The 23712-nt window shown below is 40.3% G+C and overlaps 1 protein-coding gene across 5 annotated transcripts in view; it reads left to right on the plus strand.

The window, feature by feature from the left end:
* The window catches only part of SKIC3 (SKI3 subunit of superkiller complex), a 43206-nt gene extending 20025 nt beyond the window's left edge, over nucleotides 1-23181 (plus strand). For all 5 annotated transcript variants that reach the window (XM_028748011.2, XM_028748014.2, XM_028748015.2 and 2 more), the window contains exons 24-41: nucleotides 120-188; nucleotides 1080-1154; nucleotides 1488-1629; nucleotides 2303-2396; nucleotides 3133-3210; nucleotides 4517-4641; nucleotides 6185-6308; nucleotides 8749-8970; nucleotides 10238-10310; nucleotides 11146-11199; nucleotides 11316-11427; nucleotides 11926-12054; nucleotides 12268-12389; nucleotides 13594-13752; nucleotides 17292-17444; nucleotides 18960-19090; nucleotides 20502-20625; nucleotides 21503-23181. In XM_028748011.2, coding sequence (XP_028603844.2) covers nucleotides 120-188; nucleotides 1080-1154; nucleotides 1488-1629; nucleotides 2303-2396; nucleotides 3133-3210; nucleotides 4517-4641; nucleotides 6185-6308; nucleotides 8749-8970; nucleotides 10238-10310; nucleotides 11146-11199; nucleotides 11316-11427; nucleotides 11926-12054; nucleotides 12268-12389; nucleotides 13594-13752; nucleotides 17292-17444; nucleotides 18960-19090; nucleotides 20502-20625; nucleotides 21503-21586 — 2070 coding nt within the window. In that variant the 3' untranslated portion in view covers nucleotides 21587-23181. The remainder of the gene's footprint in view (nucleotides 1-119; nucleotides 189-1079; nucleotides 1155-1487; nucleotides 1630-2302; nucleotides 2397-3132; nucleotides 3211-4516; nucleotides 4642-6184; nucleotides 6309-8748; nucleotides 8971-10237; nucleotides 10311-11145; nucleotides 11200-11315; nucleotides 11428-11925; nucleotides 12055-12267; nucleotides 12390-13593; nucleotides 13753-17291; nucleotides 17445-18959; nucleotides 19091-20501; nucleotides 20626-21502) is intronic.
* The last annotated feature ends 531 nt before the right edge of the window (nucleotides 23182-23712 follow it).

Below are 23712 nucleotides of genomic sequence, written 5' to 3' on the forward strand. Positions count from 1 at the left end.
AAGTCAAACATGAGAGGAAGGGATAATTTCACTTGTATCTTGTAAAAATACTTAGTGACATTCTCAGCCACTGCCAGGCTAATTTAACACTTCTCTATCAATTTTATATATTCTTCCAGCAAGCACATGAAGCCTTCAAAGTAGCTCAATCCTTAGAACCCTCCTATCTAACATGTTGGATTGGGCAGGTAAGATGTTAAGAAACTTCTTTCAGCCTTGCATATATATATGCCAGTTGTGTTCTGATTGGCATTATGATTATATTGAAACTGAATCTGATCGATCTCCCGCTAGTTAAGTTACTGCATATGAGTGCTGGCTTACCATAAAACCTGGCTTTCTAAAAAGACTTCCTCATTATTTCCTTTCTTTTTCATTCAAATTCTAGTTCGTTGTATTCTCCTACTTTTCTTGGTGTCACCTATTCTTTTATAGTGAAACTGGCAGAAATGGATTTTGTGGCATTTCCACACTGTGCCTCTGGTGGTTGTTCAGAGACTGTAGCAGCACTGTTGAGAACACAGTTGAGCTGGGAAGTACGGACCCTGAAATACAGGACAGGCTCCAGCACCATCAGTTTTCATTAGCTTGATGGTATAAAGATGGGTGTGCACCACTGCAGCTAAAATGGCCTCCTATACCCAGGCAACTAGGGCAGAGGACATTTCCTCTGTGCAAGGAATCCAATCACCCATGCATCGAAATCCTAGGTCAGGCATCCCCAAACTCTGCCCTCCAGATCTTTTTGGGACTACAATTCCCATCATCCCTGACCACTGGTCCTGTTAGCTAGGGATGATGGGAGTTGTAGTCCCAAAAATATCTGGAGGGCCAAGTTTGGGGATGCCTGTCCTAGGTGCTCAGAGTACTAGCCTACAGGATTGGGAGTGTTACTCCTGAGGACCTAACTAGAACTGGCTGCACTGAATTTTAGTTCTATCATAGATGAATTTAGCAACTGATGGTGAAAACCTGTGGTGAGGAAAAAGATAGGAATAAGCTATTTATAAAGAGGAACAAAGCTGGTGCGTGCTATGTCAAATCAATGAGCTATTTTCCCCCTTTCCTTTCCCCCTCAGGCGCTCATTGCAGAAACTGTAGGCAGCTATGAAACGATGGACCTCTTCAGGCATACCACTGAACTCCGCATGCATGTAAGCACTTGACCCTGTTTCAGGTTGCAGACCATTAAACAGGAAGCTGAGGGACTGTCCCAAGGCTGCCACTAGAATTTCCCATGTTCCTGGTGCACTTTGTTCAGGTGTATTCTGGAACATGGTGGCTGAGTTTGTTTCAGAGTGCTGTACATGGAAAACGTTTGGGGCTTTAGCCAAATGAACGAAACGACTGGCATTTGGCTCGAACAGTATTGATCCAGGTGCTTTGTATACATTTCAGAGGAGTATAAGCTTAAAACCAGGAGTAAAAGATTTAAGGCTTCCTAGTTGTGCAGTTATTAACTCCGCTTGTGTTTTCTGTTCAATCAGACTGAAGGCGCAAAAGGTTATGCCCACTGGGTGTGCTCAACCCTGCAAGACAAAACCAACCGAAACACTGAATTGTACAAGTACAATATTCTTCAAATGAATGCTATTCCAACAGCACAGATTGCTCTGACCAAATACACAGGTAAATTTCTCGTATGTTTTAAGGCAGCTGCCTAGTTTCTCTTTCCTTGTAATCAGGGATGTCACTTATTTAAACCTCAGTCAAGTCAGAATGGAACCCGGTGGTTTATTAAGTTATGCATTATTTAGCTTTCTCAGTGGCTGCTCCCAGACTTTGGAAAACCTTCCCTAGAGAAGCGAGACTGGCTCCCTCCTTGTTGTCCTTTGTCCGGCAGGTGTAGACTTCCTTGTTCCAACTGGCTTTTCATGAAAGGGCTCGTGCCGTGTTGTTTTTATTGTAATTATTGGTGTCGTTTAAACAGATTTTATATATGTATATAGTTTTAATTCTGTCAATATTTAATAGTTTTCAATTATTGTTTTTATTTTTATCTGTAATCTGCCTTGAGTCCCATTGGGGGGGAAAGGCGGGGTATAAATAAATATGTAATAATGATAATAATAAAAACGTGAAAGTGTGGAGGAGAGGACTGCTATTATGATGACTATTTTATTATTAGGCTGTGTGTCAGTATGCTTTTTATTATGTTTTTATCGTTGATGCTCTGTAATGTGTTTTTAATGTCGTACGCATTAAAGTGTGGTATATAAATTGAAATATAATAATAATAGTAATACTAATAATGGTTTTCTTCTTTTCATTTTGTTTGTGTGTACATCATTTGTTATTGCAGAAAGAATCCAAAATGATGCATGTGCCTTCATAATGCTTGGTTATTTGAATGAATATCTCCAGCTGAAAAAGCAAGCCGTAGATGCCTACCAAAGGTAAACTGCTGAACAACAAGAGATGCTCTCTGGCAGATCATAACAAAAGGGCAGGTCTATACAGGAGAAGGCGTTATTTTAGGTATTCCAGGTATAGATAGGCCTTTGTAAGTCATTGAAAGTACATTGAAGAGGAGTGGACTCAGTAGCATACAAGCAGCTGGTGCAGTTCTTTCAGAACTGGTGTTACATGTTCCCGGCTCATCCAAGATATAGGAATTAGATATGCTAAAAATGATCAAAATATAGACAAAATCAACACTTTAAAAAAACAATTAGATGTCATAAAGTTACATGTTTGCATAGGCTTGCCTAAACAGATAAGTTTTAGCATTGAAAACAATACAATGAATCTGCCTAATATTAATCTGCCTAATATTAATCGGCAGAGAGTTTCAGAGAATAGCTGCTGTCACACTAGAAGATTGATGATTTGCAAGTGTGAAACGAACATTATTTAAATATAATCTTCCTTGAGCACTGAAGATGAAACAGGATATATAAGATAATTGGAAAGATAAAGATACACCTCTGAAATAAAGGTTTTGTCAAAAAATGCAATAAAATAGTATCCCCCCCTTTCTACATGGGGCTTGCATACCTGAGAGTTTTTTTAAAAAATAATTTTAATTACTAGAATCAAGCCCTAGTTCTTAAAATTTGGATAGAGTGATCTTACTGAAATAAGTATGTAGAATTTTGAACCTCTTAATTTTTTTTTACATTCACTTTACAGGGCAGTTCTGCTGTTGAAAAATTCTGAAGATAAAGAGAAGTACTGTATAGCAATGAGAAATTATGGCAGAGCACTGTGGTAAGTCTGCTTATTTTTGGACAAATTGTTATTTTAATCTTCACCTAAAATTAAGAATTTTTATTGCCAAAAACCTTTTAATAATGAATATGACTCTTACTGCATTTGCACATTGTGCTTCTACTAGGATATGTTATTCCTGTGTCACTTGATATAATACGTTTTCATACTAATAATCCATTAAGACATAATTTAGCATATATCAAACCTGGGATCTCCATTGAGGTATGAAACTCACTAAGTGACCTTGGACCAGTTGTCCTCTCTCATTCCAACCTACTTTTCAGGGTTCTTGTGAGGCTAAAACAGAGAATGTACTCTGCCTTGAGATTCTTGGAGGAAAGGCAGGGTCTAAGTAGTAAATAATGAGGAATCCACCAGTATTTTAATTACTGAGATTTTCTGCTGTTTTCAAGGGGTGCAATGGACTGTCACATTGTAAATGGTTTGACTTGCATTAAGCAATTGCTCTTATTAGAAGATTGCTTCATCTGCTATATTAATTCCATAATTGATTCCAGACATTAATAGCCAAGATGCAAGCAGAACAAACAGCATTCTCCTTTGGATCCCAGCCTACACATAGAACTTAAATTGCTGAGTGTCAGTGTTTGGATATTAGTTTTTGACTAGATGGGTATATATTTTGTATCATGGGTGATTGATTTATACAGTGCCACCAGTGTGTATGGGAGGTCCCAGCCCCAGTTTAAAATTTGGCATGGGAAACAACAGAGAACGGGTAGGATAGGGGACGCAGAGAGGTAACATGTGGTTTTTTCAGTTGCATGTGCTTAGGCTTAATTGCAGTCTAGGTTAGAATAGGGTGTGGGAACTAGGCAGTTCTGCCCAAGGCTTCATGGAAAAGGTGGGCTTTGAAGAAGGATTTGAAGGAAGACTAAAGGTGTTGTTGTTTTACCTTGATTCCTTGTATTCTGATTGCATTTTAAATCTTATAAATAATACGTTTTCAAAGTTCATCAGTGGAGAAGCAATTTTTAAGGTAGCCAGAATTCAAACACATGGCCTTACAATTTAAGATCAGCACCTTAAATTATATTCCCATTCCCCTCTCTTTATAGCAGTATTCCATTTTGAAACAATTCTACATCATTTCTGGAGGTGAATTGACCTATGCACTAAGTGTTGCTCACAAATGAACTACTGCATCATGTCCAGTATAGTGGGTAGCATTTACTCCTTATAGTTTTTTATGGAGCTCGATTGCACCAAACCATTTGTTGTGAGCTCATAATTAGGCCTGAAATTGATATGAATGAGTTTTGTTCTTTTTCCTTCTTGAAAGTGCTCTAGGTCATTATGATGATGCCATCCAGGCTTACTTGTTGACTCGTCTCACAGAATTTGATGATATTTTAGGAATTGCCCAGGCTTACTTCAAGAAAGGACATTTCCAAGAAAGTCAGAAGGGTAAGTGTTGCACACACATAACATCTCTTCAGGATAATTAGTATGAATTTGCAACGTTAACTGGATTATACTGTGATGTAGAAACATGCATTAAGAGCCCAATGTTTGGGGGGGGGCGTTCTATAGATAATCTTCTCTCAAATACCTTTCTAATGCATACAAATGATACCTTTTCTCTTCATACAAATGAGATGCACTGTAGATTGGTCCATTCAGTTGACCCAAGTTATATTATGAGGGCCCATAAATTTTGGCCAGTCTTAGCACCCATCCAGAATTTGTGGTTGCCAGGATCCAGACCTCAGCAAGGCAGGGCAGAGTCTTGACTCCAGCATCACATCAAGCTTTTGCAAACCTCCTAAGCACAATAGTCGTACCTTGGAAGTCGAATGGAATCCGTTCTGGAAGTCCATTCGACTTCCAAAACATTTGGAAACCAAAGTGTGGCTTCTGATTGGCTGCAGGAAGCTCCTGCAGCCAATGGGAACATGTGGAAGCCACGTCAGACATCTGGCTTCTGAAAGAACGTTCGAAAACCAGAACACTCCCTTCCGTTTTTTTTATCGTTCAGGAGCCGGAACATTCGACTCCCAAAGCGTTTGGGAGCCGAGGTACGACTGTACATCATAGAATATTCCCAGCTCTCTTCCAGTATTGGAGCTGAAAAGTGGGAGCAGGAAATCATCACTGCAGTTGCTCTATGCTTAGGAGACACCTGTAGTGATCAGGGCAGAATAAATAATTCCCAGCTCTCTTCCTGAGCCCTTCCATCGTAAGATTCATGATGGGGGGGTCATCCTCACAGGCATGCTTCTGATGCACTCCAAGCATCTGCAAAATGCAACAGGGCACAAATCTGAGCTAGGAAAAATATGCTGGGTGTGTTTGTATCATTAGGCACACTGCATTTCCAAGCTCCTTGGAATGTCTTCCAAGTGCAGCACAACTTCAGGGATAACCATTACCTATCATCCTTTCAAGCTTAGGACAAGGCTAGTGTCATTATTTTGCCAGTGACACTTGCCAAGATAAGTATGGCAAATGTATATGTGGACCCCTGCCGTTGAAGAGTTTTGACTAAACAGCTTTTTCAGCTAGGTATTCTGTATTTGTTTGCAGTCAACTCAGATAGGGCAAAACTTGCTATTTCCAGTCATGCTCCCTCGGTCAAATTATGATTGTAAGCTTGAGAGTATGAGCCAAAGCTGAAAGTTGGATAATATGAGTACACATCCTCACTGGGCCACTTCAGATATTCCTTTGCCCTTGGGATCCTGCCTGTGAGATTAGGGCAAGTTAAAGGCTTCTGCTCTCTCCTACCTGAAAGAATAATAAGGTGGAAACAAAATACAAAACTCTGTTTTGATGCACTTAGAAATTCCCATTCTAACCACATGAGTGATAAACAAACAGCCCATTACAGAATATGTTTTTTAATGTATTGTGCTGCTTGTCTTTGGGGAAAACAAGGCAATAGTTGAGCATGGTTCCTTTTTTTGCTATTGTTTTGAATTTTTAAGCTTTGTTCCTATTTTATTACTAGCTTATGAGAGAGCACTCTCTGTTGCCGAATGTGAGCAAGACAAAGCCTATATCCTAACGGCCCTTGCAATAATGGAATACAAGCAGGATCAAGTGGATGATGCGAAAACCCTCTTATTTAAGTGGTATGTAATAGGTTCTTGCATTTACAGAGGTCAATAATTAAAGTGATTTTCTCGTACTGCAAAATATCTTCAGAAACACACGCACACACAAAGGAACAACCCCTCCACCTGCAAAAAACTCCCAACAACCTACAGTCCTGTTAGCACTGTATATGCCTTACTAGCTACCAAATGTAAAGTAACAGTTGAGAAAAAAAGAATGCAACTTGAGAGGGAGTAGAATGCCCTACTTGGGTGGAATGGCATGATAGAGCCCTAAAGAGAAGCACTCCTTTTAGGTGGAAAGGGTACATAGCAGCATTTTGTTGTAGACCCCGCAGTAAACTGAGTAGCTAAAATACCTCCTGATTGAAAGCAAGATGGGGATGCCCCAGAACAAGACAGCGGCTCTTCATGCTAAGAGGACTTTCTAGGTATGCAGAAACACATAACTTTGTGAATTCGAAGAGAGCCCTGTTTAAAAATATCCCCAAAATATCCCCCATAAGAAGGACCCCTTCACTTTCTGTTCTTACACACAGGGGAGGAGCTCATAAGGACTCCTGCTCTCAGGCTTCCCACAGGCATCTGGTTCGCCACTGTGAGAACAGGATGCTGGACTTGGTGGGCCGTTGGTCTGATCCAGCCGGGTCCTTTTTATGTTCTTAAGGAGCCAGAACTTGTAAAGATTGATTGACTCAAGCACTGAGAGGAGCTGAGAATGGAGAGTTAAGATGTCAATTGGAAAGTCATTTTCTCTGTGTGTGTGTCTCTCTTGCTGCTGCTCCTCTTTCCGTCCCACCTCCTGGGCAGTATTCAGAGGTCTGAACAATACTTGTAATGTTCCTTTTCCAGATTTACTAGAGCCAATATTCTGTTGCCGGTCCCACTTATATTCACCTATTTGGAATGTTTTGCATTAACTTCATTTTGCCCCCCCCTTTTTTTTTTAGTAAAATGTCTTGGAACAGTCTACAGTGGTACCTCTGGTTACGTACTTAATTCGTTCCGGAGGTCCGTTCTTAACCTGAAACTGTTCTTAACCTGAAGCACCACTTTAGCTAATGGGGCCTCCCACTGCCGAGAGATTTCTGTTCTCATCCTGAAGCAAAGTTCTTAACCCGAGGTACTATTTCTGTGTTAGCGGAGTCTGTAACCTGAAGGGTATGTAACCTGAAGCGTATGTAACCCAAGGTACCACTGTACTATGAAGCACTGATAACTGGAAGCAGAAAAGGGGTGCAGAGATTTGGGTTCAGTACTAAAATGCAACATTTGGGAGGAGGCAGACTTTGTTAACATGGATCAGAAATTCTTGCCTGTAGCCATTAGACCTCAGATTTCCTGAAATACCAAAGGATTCTGATCAACTATTCTTCAGGCCTGGAGCACTTGGTAACCTAATACAAGAAAATGTGAATGCTCACCACTGCAACACCATTCTTGTTTTAGCCATCTGTTGAATCACTAAGAGCATCCTACACAATATTAGTCATTTATCTTAGAGAGTAATGGTAAACATGCATCGTTTTATCAGGAAGGGCAAAGCAGTGCTGTAAAATGTAGACTTATTGCTCTAGAAGCTAAGTTTTATATTGCTTCAGTAAACCGGCTGTAATAAATGAAAATGAATGTAGTTTCCATCTCCTGTTAAAAAGAAGAAGAAAGGAACAGCAGTCTTGCCTGGAAATAGGGGAGAACAGCCAACGGTCATGGTTGTTTCACTGTATTTCTTCATATCAATTTTCAGTCCAGTTTTGATGAGTCATGATTTTTAGGTTGTCCCCCCCAGTTGCCAACAGGAGATGTTGTAAGAAGTATAATAAAGCTAGTCTTTGCATTGATTTTCCATTTGCAATCAAAACATTAGCTACAAAGGATATTGCCTCCAACTATGGAGGCAGAACAATAGTCACCATAGCTGGTAGCATTACACTGCCCCAGATGATCTCAAGGAGGTTGCATGTGAAAAGGTTTTTAGGGGAAAATATAATTCACAACTCAATAGGTTATGAGTTGTAGATTCAGGCAGCAGGCAAGGAGAGTAGTGTCATGAAAACTAAACTTGGCATTGCCAGTAATGTGAATCTTGTATATCTGCAAGATTCTGTATGAGTGCACTAAAAAGATGTAGTTACCGTACTTGTTAGTAGTAGAAATTCAGCTATCTTGATCTGAGGATGGACATATCAGGCTGACTTAAACAAAGTCAGACCATTGATTCATCTATCCCAGAACTATGTATTTAGGTAGAGGCCTGCATTCTTGACTTATCCAGTTAAAAGAAGCAATTGGTGATGGTAGGATCTAAACCTGGGGATCGTCTACATATGGAACACATACAGCACAACATTGCATTCTACTCCAAGTGAACTCTAGCCCATGTGAACAACAGATCCTTCATGTTTTACTTTATGGTAATAGTGCAGTGAGTAACCATTTATCTGTGTTGTACTTACAGTTCTATATTACAGGAACCTAATATAGGAAGTCTGCAAGCTCTGTGCGCTTTAGGGCTGATAAGGCAGGATGCTACACTTGCAACGGCAGCTCTGAAAGAATTATTAAAGCTAGCAGAAAGAAAGGATGATGTTTATGAGAGGTGCCTTCTTACATCAGCTGTCTATGCATTACAAGGCAGAAATCTGGCTGTTCAGAGACAAGTTTCAAAAGCTGTTCACAGGTATGTAATCTGTACTTTCCAAAATGAATTGTGTTGCATTTGTATCCCTCTGTTCCTCCAAGGAGTGCTCTTTTGACATAAAACCACCTTGCAAGGTAGGCTAGGCTGCAAAGAAGCTTGCCAAGACTGCCCTATGAGTTGCATACTTGAGTTGAGCTGAGTGGAGATTTGAACTTTTACACTGGGGTATGTTCATTTTTTTATTCAAAGTCAAACTTTTTCTTCGGGGTGTGTTTGTTCTCTATTTCATTTCATGGTGGTGCAGAGAGTTCTTATCAAGCCATTAAGTAGCCAAATTCTGTGAAGTGAACATTCCCAACTTAATGTGGATAACTGATTAAATTTCAAAAGCACTAGGCGCAATTGAAACAAATGAACCTGCTTGGAAACAGATTTTTCAAAACTCCTATGTCAGCCCTTCTTGTCCTCTCTGAAGGACCATTTCTCTGTTGCTTCAATAACTGATGGTTATCTAATTATTATTTATTAGCTTTTCATCTGATAAAGCTGGAGTGTGTTGCAACTACCTAATCTTCATACTCAGTTGATTGCTTTCCCCAGATTCCTGTTAAATATTTTATGCTAAAAATAGTAGCAGTGAAATTGTAACATTTCATGCTGCTCCTTTTGATAATATTTAATTTAGGAACAATCATCTTGTGTGTATAAAATCTCAGCACGGTATCTAATCAGATATCAACTAGTAATAACAAATTCACAACTGTGAGACTCATAGCTTAGTTCACCTCCAATGCATTATTATCTAAACCCAAAAACTAATAAACGTTTGCAGTGAGCTCTATTGCACTCCAGTTCTGTTATCAGGAGTACAGAAGTGTCCGAATTTCAAAATGGCAAGAAAAAAAAGTTACTTTCTGTTCTGGCTAAAAATAAATCCCAACTCACTTGATCAGATTCATCACTAATTGCAACTGATAAGAGAAATGTTTTTTGATCTTGAGTAACTTTTGCTCCCTTATTTGAAACCTTGACCTGTCAGTATAATTTTGAGATTTAAAACTTAATAACCTAATTTTTATGTACCTTGATCTTAGACTAATTCCTGCACTTGATTATGGTCCCGTCCCCCCAATTCTTAAACTACTAGCATTTTATAAATGAGGGCTTCCTTTTCTGCCTTGTAAGTTAGAAGTTGCTGACTTAGAAGCAATCAGTTAGAGAGCAAGTTGTATAACTTCAGTCCATGTTGATTGGTTCTGCTACCGCATAAGATGGCAATTTAAAACTGCTGTGCTCTTTTCTCTAGCAACCCAGATAATCCTGCCCTGTGGTCTCTCCTGTCCCAACTGGTACCTCGGTATACACCGCAAAATGCAAAGGTGAATATGCATAGGTTGAAATAGAATCAAGGCATTTATTTATATGCTGAACTATCATTAAATAAATAAGAACTTGGCACCAAGAACTGTGTGCACAACTGTTAATTGTTTAGACCATTGCCCTTCAAGATGATCTGCTTGCCAAATTGGCATTTAATGTTACACATTCCACTGTTTTACAAATAAGTTTATAACATCTCTATACATCAGTTGTGCCGTCAGGTTGTATTTACCAACCTGTGCAGAATTCCCTTCACCCTTTATTCCTCTTCTCAGAAGGGTAAGATGTAAGGATGAACGGTCGCTGCTACTGCAGAATCGTTCAGCACATGGAGTTCCCTGTCTCAGAGCCAAGCTGGATACGATGTTTGTCGCATAGCTTGCCTTTGCATAGCTGGTTTTTCTTCTACAAGTAGTTGGTGTGGAGGGGAAGCTAAATTGGGACCATGTCATGGTTGTGGTGGGCTTTTTAACCCCTTACTCCTGCCTCATTCCCAAAAGGAATTGCCCCATGCCTGCTGTTTGCAGCAGGAGAAGGGCTTTCCTTCCAACACAAATAGGGTGGAGAGTGCTTCTGCCTCTGCTTGTTCCCTCCATGGGATGGAACATTGCCAGCAAATATGTGGAAAAAAGGAGAGGTCCAAGGGAGCAACTTACAGCTTGATTCTCCCCCCCCCCCCATCATTTTAAGAAGTCAGAGTATTTAAACATACAAACTTATTTGACATTTCCACATGCGTACATCCAAAGGGCAGAAGAATTATCTGACTTAATTGATGCCTCAGACTTCTAATACTCTGTCATACCATAATCAGATCAATATTTTATCTTGCAGGGTGGGGCTGCTGCAGGAACTATTGCTCATATTCACGATTTAAACCACGGAAAGGTTAATATCTTCCCTTATCAAAATATTTTTCTACACTGAGAATTTAGAGTGATGCTTTTCATTAGACAAGGAATATATTTAAAGTTCTCTTTTGCTGTGCATGCACCCTTATTTAGAGAGCCTTGCTGAACACTGCAGTTAATCAGTTGGCGTTAGGATGCCACACAGCTGAAAGTAAAAAGAACAATCCATTGAAGAATATCCAAAAGGCAGTCCATCTTTCTCCAGGTAACTTTTACTTCTAAATCCTTAATTTTAAACCAGATTCAGGGCTGTAGCTGAGGAATGTAATAAGTTAGTTTTTCTGGGACACTAAAAAATCTTGGTTCTAAACGTTGATTCATAGAAAGTGAAGTTACAGTTAGCCCACCACTCTTAATGGGCAAAGGCAATAAACATTTTCATAATGAACTCCCCAATTTTATCTGTTTGCAAAATGAGCAGTTAACCTGATGGTGATGATGATTACTACTAATACTATTACTACTCCACTTTTTTCCAAGGCAGCTTACAGATAAAAAACAGAATTATTTAAAACCATAGAAATAATTACAGAATTAAACATTTATAGAATTGAAACTGAATGTCAGTTTTTTAGTACCTTGGGCATGCAAACTTCTGGGGATTTATTCATTTTACTTCTTTGGTTTTGCATCACTAAGTACACTCTCTTGTATAACTGCCTAGTGTGCCTTGAAAATGACAGTTCTCTCATCTTTATTTCAGATAGCCCTGCTTCTTGGGCTGTGCTCCTGGCTGCTTGTCATGCTGAAAACACCATTGTTTGCCTGCATAATACACAACCCAAGAGGACAGATTTGGAAAAAACGATTGTAGCTACAATCTCAGCTAAAAGTAAGGCCTTGCATTGTTACAAATAGTTACTTATGAGAGGAAACCTTTAGAAATTTTTCTTCTCATTTGAAATGATTAGTGAATGAGAGTACCACTTTTATCAATGTTGTTGATGTTTGATGTTTGTTGATTTATAAAAAATGTAATAATGAATACCACTTGATGTAGGTGCAGATTGGGGTTGACAAATAATGACCTTTACATGTTTTCTAGTCAAAGATAAGGATCTTCCAACTTCTTATGCCCAAGCTCTTGAAGAATGGTCTCTTTTCCAAGCTGTTACTAGCTTAAATGAGACAGGTAGAACTTCGGAAGCTGAAGCGCTCTGTACAAAGGTATGCATTAGTAATAACTCAGTTATCAGCATATAGGGTTGCCGCTTGTCCTGTATAATACAGGACTGTCCTGTATTTCAGTGTTAAATGCTATGTCCTGTATTGATACAGGTTTGTCCTGTAGTTCAGGTGGTCTCTCTCTCTCTCTCTCTCTCTCTCTCTCTCTCTCTCTCTCTCTCAAGTTAGGGATCCTCTTCAAATTCATGTGTGTGAAAGGGTGTTTGAAAGGTCATGCATTTAAGCTCTGAGTAGCCAAGCACGGACAGATTTAAGAATGCATGAGAGTAAAACTGTATCAAAAGAACAGCTGGATGCATGGCTGTAGTTATTACAGGTGTGAGAGTGATTTTAGTTTTCCTTAAACAGACAAGTTTCACTTCAGAATTGCTAATAAACGCATTAGCTTCAAATGGGCAAGCCTTTGCCAGTTTTCCATCTCTACCACAGTAAAAGAAATAAATGATGTGCTGACTCTTGTCCCTAGCCAATATTGCATAATAGCTGAGAAAAATTTTAAGAGACAAGGTCACAAAGGTGCAATGAGCTTTCCAAACTGTGTGTTGCGACATGTTAGTGTATCGGTTGTAGTGTGTAGGTGTGTCACACAAGCACTCCTCGCACTCTTCCTGGGGCTGGAAAGTGGGTAGTTTTACCTCTGGTTTGCTAGTAAAACTGAATTATTGTGTCACGAAATGATGTGTGTCCAAAAAGTGTGTCACCAACTTGAAAAGTTTGGAAAGCTCTGATTTAGTGAGTGATTTCTGACACATTTCAGTTGTCTTCTTTAGGGGGATTTATTCCAGGAGTTGGCCAGACACAAATGTTATTGCCTTCTGGGAGAATATGTTTGGAGTCACATCTCATCTGTGTAATGGTTGTGTCTGGGTTTGTTTGGCAGCACAGTTCTTTTGCCAAAAAGTACTGGGAATTATTAAATGTCATGGTGATTTTGGTTTCAGTGGGGAAAGTATTGACTAGCTTGTTGAAGAACTGTATCTTTTGAGCCTTCTCCTCTTGCTTCTTTCCTGTTGTTAGAGAAGCAACACTATCCCCCCCACCCCTTTTGCTTACGGATTGACAGATGAGCATGCCGTAGTTCCTCTGAGTCACTCCAAGTTACACTGTTCACATGAAGGCACTACTTTTCTTTGAAACTGCTTCGAATGATTTTCTGTGTTCAACTCAAAATGTTGTTTGTCTCTAGGGATTGAAAATTTTCCCTGAGCAGCCAACTTTATACTTGCTTTTAAGGCAAGTTCAGTGCAAACCACTTTGGCAGTCTCACAAAGAGCTTCCTGATGCAATCTTGGAAGAGCTCCGGAAGGCAGTGATGTCCAACTCTACTTCAGTTACAGCTTGGCATGTAAGTTTGGGTGTGCTTTTTTGCCCTGCGGTTTTGGGTCTCTTTATCGTATGATCACAATGTGGTATAACAGCAGCTGATAGTACGAAAGTTGAGAAACGCTGCACTTGAGAGCTGCACCTAAACACAACCTAGAAGTAACTTCCATTGAAATCTGTCTGGAAAGCAGACAAAATCAGCTCGAGCTTTTTTTGAATCACACAAAACTTGGAAAGTCTCAGCCCATGGGAGCTGTTCCGCCACCATCACCAGCCTCTCATGTGCCCTTCTCTACACTTTCCTGCGCTTACCAGATTGTGAGGTGAAGCCAGGAGGAAGGCAGACTCAATGAGCTTGAGAAAAGATGTGTGAGGGCTCTTTCCATGCAGTTAATGGGAACAATGAGGTGTAGTTTTGTATTCCTCCTGCTTCGTTTTATAGAAGAAACGTTTTTTTAAACCAGTTCTCTGAGTTCACATCATTAATGCATGTTCTGAGCATACTCAGAAAAGCTCTCATTGCAGAGATTCAGGAACTTAGACTCTTTGAGCTGCTGTTTCCTCTCGCCTCTCCCAGCTCTTAACTTAGCAAGCTGGGAAGTGATGTGAGAAGGAAAATTGGTACAATACTGAAGCTGCACTATTGTCAGCAGAAATAAAACGGTGAGGGGGAGGGCATTGGTATTGGCTTATAATAGCTTGGGCGTTTCTGAATGAGGAGAGTTGTTCACACAGGCAAACACATGTGTGAATGCTCCTCTGGTTTTCCTCCTGGCTTCTTAGTGCTTCTGATCCCTGTTTATATTCCAGTATATTGAAATATTGAGTTCTCTGATCCATGATTCCAAAAAGTTTCCCCTTTTGTAGTGCTGGATAACCAGTGATGCTTATTGGCTGCCATGCTGGAGTCATCCAGAAGAGGCCAGCTAGGGTCAATGCTTATTGGCTGCCATGCTGGAGTCATCCAGAAGAGGCCAGCTAGGGTCACATGACACAGATTTGATTGTCTTTCCCCCAGTTCTGTCCCTGCCTCACCTCTGCTTCAAGGCTTTTCACAGCAGCAATTCCTACCACCAATTATTGTTTCTTTCTTCATTCTGTATACTACTCAGCACTTAGCTTTAACTCAGCATTTTGTCCTTTTCTTACCATAGCTCCTGGTCTTAAAAAAAAGATCATTTCTTGTTTTACTTATTTTATCTTTCACCTTTTCTTCACTCTTGACTATGACATCCATTGGAAGAAGCATCTGGAGCTACCATTTGTTAAATGAAAGCCTTTAAAAATGGGGGGGGGGGGGGGAGCCAAGCCTGTAGTAGACAGACCTTGTGTGGCACAGGCCACCAATGCGGCTAGCTCAAGTCAGATTGCAAAGGGGATTGCAAGGCCGATGAAGGTTCATCCGTAATCGGGGGTTGTTTAAGTCCAATCATGAGAGAGACAAAGGTGCATCCGATTGTGACATGTTTTTTTTGCAACTGAAGCAAGCCTTACAACTGAGCTGTTTAGCCGTCGTGGCACCTTTGACATCACACTGCTTAAATCAATAGAAGTTGACATGACAGCCTGTAGAAGAACAGATACTGCAAATTAATCTTGTATCAGCACATTGGTCCTTGGAAGCTTCTTCAGCTGGTCGTTTAGAATTAAAGCCTTGAGATTTTCTCTTTGATGCCGTTTTTGTGCAGATAAATGCACTTGATACATTGCCCAGAGTAGATGGCTTTTTGCATTTTATTGTTGCAAGCAAAGATGTTTTAATGTCAGAGCCAAGAACTGAAAGAACAAAAAGTAGTTAAGCACTGAGCTGTTGTTTCACTCTTTCTTGACAACAAAAGCTTTAGATCACAGATCTGCACAGGGAAGTCATTTATGACTAAGAATTTTTCTGTTCTCCCAGGAATCCCCCCCCCCCATTCACGTACTTCCCCTTTCCTCCTTTGAAATTCCTCCAATATTACCACTACTAATGTGGGCCAATCGCCAAGTCATAAAAGGAGAATAGCTTGCTTGGGAAAGAGCTACATAGGGGCAACTGCCATTAGCCCAGCTTAATCTTCTTTGGCAGTCATGTTACGTAACAGAACTTTGCTTAACAATTTTGATTTTATCAATATAGGCACATCTAGTGCACCCAACATAACTGTGCACTCCCTCTTTCTGGTTCTCTCTCAGTTTGCTCTGACATAAAATAAGTTTCAACTTCTACAGTTCCTCGCCAGTATCGTTCTTTTTTTAAAAAAAAGTCATTCTAACAGTTGGACTATTATTGATTAGACTGGAAAAAATTATAGGAATTTCAGTACTCTGTGCCTGAACCACATTAATACTGAACAAGTGGAACTTGCAACAAGTCATTGCAGTGTGGACTGCTCCAACCCCTTGAACAGGCAAAGCTCAGTCAGATGCTCAGCAGGGGTATGTAAAGTGTAGGAGCACAAGGGGAATTGTGAAGAGATTAAAGGAACTCAGGCAGGCAGAGCAGTTGGTGAGTGACCAGCCCTTAAATCAGGCATGAGGAACCTTTGGCCCTCCAAATGCTGCTGAACTTGGCATCCCTGGCTGGTAGAAGCTGCAGTTTGCAATAACTGGAAGACCACAGATTGCACACACACCAGCCCTAAATAATTACTTACATGTCTGAATGAGTAGAGCAGAGGCAAAATTGCAATTATAGTGACTTAGACCTAAGTGTTGTGTGGGAAATGCAGAGGACAGATTATGATATAATGAAAAATGAAAATGCAGATGGATTTGGTGAAACCTTATTGTGGCAAGAGTTAAATTCTGTGGTTCTGTCATCAGACTGTGAGTTGGGTGTGCTGAGCAGACTTGCGAAAACTTTTCAGGGGGAGGATTTAGCTGTTCAGCACCATGATCAGCTCCTCTCGAGCCGTTTCCCAAATGTGTGTGCTGAGTTGGGATAGCTGGAGTGCCAGTATATCCCAGTTTAACGATGGCTGTGTGAGTGCCCACAAAAAAAAAAGAAGAGAGCACCAGAGTCAATTGTGTGGGAGTCATCTGCTTGCCTGGTAGCAGCTACCTGATTTTGCTAATCCGTTTTGGCTAGTACTAGGACCAGTACAGGCTCCTTGTGGCTAGCAGATGTTACACATGCTAATTCAAAACTTAATATACTTGCAGAAACCCTCTTGTCTGTGGGTATGTCTCATATGCAGCAGGTTAATAATCCTGTTTTATGCTATGCTCTGTGGCACTTAAAGGGAGAAGCTGTCTGTCATCTTTAGGTCCCTCCCTTCAGTCCCAAATTAGATTGCAAATTCAAACTATGTGCAAATTCATTTACCTTTTCCAGCTCTAAGATCCATTTTGCCCAAATCTAATAAGTCAGTCAGGAAAACTGTATATAGAATTGCAGATTATAGTTTGAAGAAATGGTATCTCTTTTCTGCAGATGCTTGTATTTTTACTCAAAAGTAATCTTCACCATTTGAGTGTTTTGTTTTTAAAAGAATATTTAATAGAATTATAAGACAAGGAATTTGATAGGCAGTAGTCGTAGAAAAATATGAAATTTGAACTTTGCTCCTCTGCTTTCAGTGGTTGGCTCAAGTGTACCAGTCACAGGGAATGATGGTTGCAGCAGAGATGTGTTACCGAAAAAGTCTGCAACTGGCATCTCAGCAGGGCCACTGGAGTGGAAAGCTCTCTAGTCTACTAAGGCTTGCTAAGCTTGCCCTGGAAATCTGCATGGTAAGAGAGCCAAGTTAATAAATATGTTGTATATGTGGGGCTGCCTTTGAAACCAGTTTGGAAACTACAGAAACAAGTTCAGAATTCAGCAGCCAGCTTATTCACCAGGACCAGAAGGTCTGAGCATATCACACCAAGTCTGGCCTGGCTGCATTAGCTACCAATTAGTTTACAGGTTCAATACCTCAATACCTCAAGGGCCTCTTGTCCCCATATGAACCAGCCTGGACCTTCTTGTCTTCATCAGAGGCCCAAATCCATGTGCCTCACCTGAGAAAGGTGCAAAGGATGACCACACAATAATGGCCTTTTTCAGTGTCCTTTCCCCCCAGGTTTCTGGAATGTTTTTCTAGGTAAACACTCCTGAAACTGTCATAGTCCAGTTTTAGGTGGCAGGCTTAAGACATTTTTATTTACCTAGTAGTTAAGTTAGTCTCTGCTGTAGTGCTCATCTTTGTCATTATTGTGTTGCACAGGAATTTTATATTGCACATTGCTTTAAATCATCTGGGTTTAAATTGATTTTATCTGTTTGTATTTTATCCTCGTAAGCTGCTTTGATTCTTTAAAAAAATAAAAGTAGTAGTAATAACAATATGATAAAATGAACTGATTGCATGTGAACTGAGTTTAAAACGTAATATGGTGCTTCTCATCTCACAATTGTGCGTAAGATAGTGTTCTAGCTTCCAGCAAAATAGATTACAGGCTATTTCAGTACTATATATGGATTCCTAACATTTGGATAGCTGGAATAATGAAAGTTCAAAATGTGCTTGTCCAACACTTTGGTGACAGCCAGAACAGTAACTCTGGCTTAAGCACTATTTGGAAAAGGCTTCATCTCGTCTGCATAGATTACCATTTCATCTGACAGTATGAAATACTGCTTTTACCCTTCCTTTCATAATTATAAGTGAAATCAAGCAGCTGGGGGAAGTGTTGCTATTTTCGTAATACATTTTCTCTGAAGGTTGATCAGCAGAAATACCCTTATGCAATTTGTATGGATGAACCATTTTGCCCGTACATTTTGATTCTGTTTGTGGATTCAAAAGTACTTCATCCAACATGTTGCATTAATTTAATTGAAGCTGGCAAGTGAGTTTTCTAGGAGTTGATCTATCACTGTCCAGGGATTTTTCTGCGATGAGAATGATAAGAGATCATAATCATCATGATTAAGATGCAGGTGAAACTTTCAAAATGATATTTATGCATTACGTCGCACTTCCCCTTGTCCAGGATAGTGTTTGAAACTGTCAGTTGAAAGCTGAAAATACATTTTTTTTAAAAAAAACAACCTCTAGGAAGATAGATTGGTAGTCCTGGTTGTTCTGTTACATCAGCAGTTCTAGGAAGCTGTTTTATTACATTATAATTCAAAGCTGCAGGTCATAATTATCTATGTGGTACACGGGTAAGCAATCTGTCATGCAACATCGCAATTAAAACCACTGACCATTATGACACAATGATATAAAACATTGTTTTTAAATTTGTTTTTGTTTAAAGGGTAATATTTCAAATGATCACTGGCCAGCCCTGGTTCAGGAAGCCACAACAGAAGCTTTGAAGCTTTCCTTCTGTCCGTTGGGTGTTCTGTTGCAGGCGCTTCTGCAGTACAACCGCAAAATGGGGTCAAGGTGTGCATTGATCTGTATGTTATGTGTTAACTGCCTATGCATTTTGTCAGCATTTTGGCTATAATTAAATTATACCTAATGTAACATGCCCATATGTTCTAATTCAGAAAATGTCCAGATGGTAAATTTTATAAAGCATAACCTTATTAAAATCCTGTTCTTTATAAGGAGGCTAAAGTGTAGAGGGAAACCACAGGTTTTCCACTGCAATAAGATACAAAATAGACGGATGGAAGATTTTTAAAAAACACCCATAATGGTAAAGATCCAGAGAAGCTCTCTGTTCATAATATGAAAATGAGGCTTGCAATTGTAGATTTTTGTGAAGTTTCCACTGACTTGCTTCCTCAAGAGCAGGAGCTACTAGAGGGAGAGCAAACAACATTTCTAGATGCACATTCAGTTATTTTACTCCAGGAAAGTCCTTGCAGAGCTTATCTGAAGCCCAGGGCTGGAGTCTTGTTCCTGGCATGACATCGTAAGTCTGGCAAGCCCCTGGCAGGGCCTCCTGGCTGGCTTAACCCTCTGAGGCCTGGCGCAAGTGTATCTAGCTGCCCCCCCCCATGGACCTGTTCTAGGGGGTGGCAAAGCTCTAGCCCATGGGTCTGATTATCTCATGAGGCTGCTTTCAAAGGAACATAGCTACAAAGGAACAATCAGGACCTTAAAGTTCCTGATTGTTCCTTTGTAAGTGGGGATCACTGACAATTGCACTGTGTCCCTTTGCAGGTGTGGTTTGAATTCAAACCATACCACTAAGCAGACTTCAAAGGGGCTCACTGTAGCCACTGGTCAGCTGGGCTCCTCTGCCTGCCTGCCGTCCAAGTTCACTCTCAGAGGGTTGTGAAATGAAGGTTTGTATCCAATAAAGTAATTTTCTTGCACAAGGACTTCCAACTGCACCATGGGATGTTCTTTTCCTACATATCTCCCCCAAATCTGTTCTGGAGCTTTCTGCAGCCCTTGGGAGCAGATTGGAGGACACAGGGAGAGGAGAGGAAGTCCCATTGTGCAGGTAGAAGTCCTTGTGCTAATAGGCTTGTCCCTAACGAAGTCGTCTTAAGGTTCCAGCCCATCAGCAGGATCCAGTTCTCCAGTTCTGGCGTGTAAATTATTTGTTGAATCACAACAAAGCAGCCTGACATAGTGATGATGAGTCTATGCAGTAGGAGATTAGTGACATGTAACAGGTTGTTCTAATGGAGTGGTTCACTATTTTCTTTTTGCTCCTGCAGTAGGTTTGCTCCCTGCTCTTTTGTTGCAAGTGCCCCAGATTTATGTAAGAACTTGCTGTACAGCTATAAATTTTGCTTTTTGAAAGCAAGTTTGAAACCTGAGCCCTTACAATTCTACAGACTCACTCTTCTAGTTTTCTCATCGCATTTTGCATCGTTTTCTGTTTCCTTTGTAGGGAAACTCGCCGCATGCTGGAAAGAGTGGTGTATCAACCTGGGTATCCAGAAACTGTTGCATCAGTTGCCCGGTGGTATCTCTTAAGACACTTGTATGCCAAAGATGATTATGAATTAATAGATGTGAGTAGTGCTTACCTTTTGAATTCTATATCTTAGGAATTAGATAAGGCCACATGGTTCTCCTAAGTACTAGAGACCAGGAGGGCTCGTGGGCTGCTCGCCTTGCTGCATCCCAAGTACGCTGGTGTCAGGAACAAAATGTCAGGTGTACTGATGCTTTAGCAGAGGGAGTGTGTTCATCTCCCTCTGGTCAGTAGAAGAATTACCATGGGGACATAGCTCAGAGGTAGAATTATATTAGGCCTTTGTAGCCTGGGATCAGCCACATGACCTCCTTTGCTTGTAACTTATATTGTAGTCTTGTTGCTGAGCAACAATGTGGAGTGGGAGACCAGCCCACCAGAAGAGTCTCTGAGGAGTACTTGCCTAGAGACAGAGTCAGCATCCAAAGTCAGGTCCAGTCCTAGGGTCAGGGAAACAGCAATCCACGTGCTTAGACGGTCCAGGGGTCAGGGAATCTGATGATCAAGGGTCAAGACGAGAAGGAAGCAGCAAGGTAGGGCCAGGGACTACAAGTGCTGTTTCCAGCATCTAACTGCTGGTGAAAGCTCTGCTTACGAAGGCTGAAGCCAGCTGGTTCTCATCAGCACCTTTCCCTCTATGACCCTGAAGGCTGATCAGCTGCAGGTGGAGTCACTGCCTTCTCCCCCTTCGGGCTGCTATTCAGCAGGCAAAGCCGACTCCTGGCCCTTGACAACCTTTATGGAACGCTAGTCCTTCTTGGTCATTGAAATGAATTAACATAACTAACTTAGGTTCCTTAATTTTAATATACCTACTCTGAGTTGGTCTAGCATTGGGTACAATAACTTTAATTCCTCCCCAACCAAGATATATTTCAGCATCAACATTATTATTTCCTCCATTTCTTCCGCAGGCTCTTGTAGCAAATGCCAAAGCTAATGGAGATGTTCGAGCTTTGGAGCTAGACAAGAAGCTCTCAGCCGCAGCAGCATCCTAGTGTCATTTTCACTGGGAGATTGACAGATGGAAGCTCATGGCAATAACATCCACTTAGCAATTGTTCTTTAAAAGTCAAGGTTCCTGTTTGTTAAACAATTAGGATCAATTTTCCAACAATTTTCCTTTTAAAAGGAGTCTGTCATTAAACCAGTTGAAAATCAGTGGAAGTTTGTTTTGTGCTCAACTGAATCTACCTTTTGCATGAAAGATTCCAGCAGATGTCTATGGACTTGGGAAGCACAGAGTAAAACATTGTTTCTGTCTGATGAAGAGCCTGATAAATATTTCCATGAATTAAGCAAATACGAGCTGAGAAATTACCAAACCCTATACTATATTGCACCAAAGCTTTTGCCAATTTGCATATGTATCAGTATCTCTTTTTTGCTATTTAGAGGTGAACCTTGGCGCACCTTCTCAGGCATAGGAAATAATATTAGTTTGGTGGTGTTGATGATTAAATGTGTATAATGTGTTGAAACACATGCAAAATGTTTGTTTTGGAATTTGCAATGCTGCTTCTACAGTTCAGGTCCATTTGATGATTGCAATAAGACATAACTTTGTTCCATTGCTAGCAATTTTCACATGAAATTTAAAATAATGCATTTACTCTTCTGTTGGCACTGAACTTCTGCATCAAGGATATCTTTCAGAATGTGATCAAGTACTGGAACAATCTGCAAATATCCATGTCCTAGCATATGTTGCTTGGTTTTGATTTCTGGGACAGAAATCAATTGCCACAAAGAAAAACTTCAGTTTTGTTCCTTAACTTCCTGCATAATAATCTTTTTTGTAAGAAATTGTTATTTGTATAAAATGTTTTTATGAATGGTGTGAAACTAGTAGAGACTTCTGGGGCACCAGGGACAAGTCTGTTCCAAGTCTGGTTGCCTAGGAATGTACCCCAAAGTGAGTGGAAACCTTCATCTAAGGCTGAATTTGTATGGGGGGGGGTTGAGAATGAAAAAAGATGTTATGCTCATTCTTTGATTCTATTTTCAGATGGCTGTTTTCTTTTGTTTGTTTTACAAATGTCAGGTTTCTTTAAAGCATGAAGTCAATGTCTTGAGGCTATAATTGGAAGTGAACTGACATGGGGCTGGGGAGAGGGGTTTTTCAGCATCTTGGTTCTCTAATGAAATTCTTCCTACAGCGGCTTCTATCCTCTGTAGAGAGAAAAAATTCAGGTACCTGCACTTTGTTCAAGCAAGACTAGACAGTAGCTGGAAGCTGTGTGTATGTATTTTCAGCAGAATGATGGCGCACAGGGGAAAGCTTAAGAAATTTCTGCCTCCATGCCAGTCTACCACTTCATGTTGCAATCTCAGAGATTGTGTTGGGGGTGTGTGTGTGGTTTTTTTAATATATATATATTAGAATTAAGCCTTTGTTTCAAATATTCTGGAGAATTCCATTTTTGACTCAGATGCATCAGATTCTACATGGTTTAGGCCTGTACTGATTGTGGGCTTTTATAATTAATATCAATGTTTTTGCTTATTATTTTACTGAAATCATTCTATGTGTTGGTTTATACGTCATTACGATGTGATGATAATTGCAGTAAATCTAAACACTTGGGATTTCTCAGTGCCTGAAAGAGTGTTTAATGCCTTGGGAGAGCTGTATTTTTTTTATTATTTCAGAAACTCATTATCTACATTGCCAGGTTTTATAAATGCCAGTTGTGAAAGCCATTTAAGTATTAGAAAGACATACAGAGTGTTGTTATGCCTGGAGCCTACCATTCTGCATCCTGTAAAAATTAAAGAACAAGTAGCAGGAGAACAGAGAAAGTGGCTTTTATCTTCGGACTGTAAGGTATGTTGCTAACATCTCCCCTCAAACAGTCACCAACATTGTTGAAGAGAGCAAGGTTAAAGGTAGTCAAAGTTTCCTCCCCCCGCCCCTGCCTCTATTCATTTCTATCACTCATAGATGGGAAGGTAAAATGCCACTATTTCAGAAGTTACTCCCTGAGTAAGTGCCCCATTTTCCCTCCAGTGCAAGAACACTAGCTTTCTGAAATGTCAGTAAGAGAAGTAATTATAATTCCTAAACTGCACAGTGCGAGACTGAGGAAGAAGAATGTAACTAATTCCCTCATGGCTTTAAATG

Source organism: Podarcis muralis, chromosome 11 (genome assembly GCF_964188315.1).
Source record: "Podarcis muralis chromosome 11, rPodMur119.hap1.1, whole genome shotgun sequence".
Taxonomy (NCBI): Eukaryota; Metazoa; Chordata; class Lepidosauria; order Squamata; family Lacertidae; genus Podarcis; species Podarcis muralis.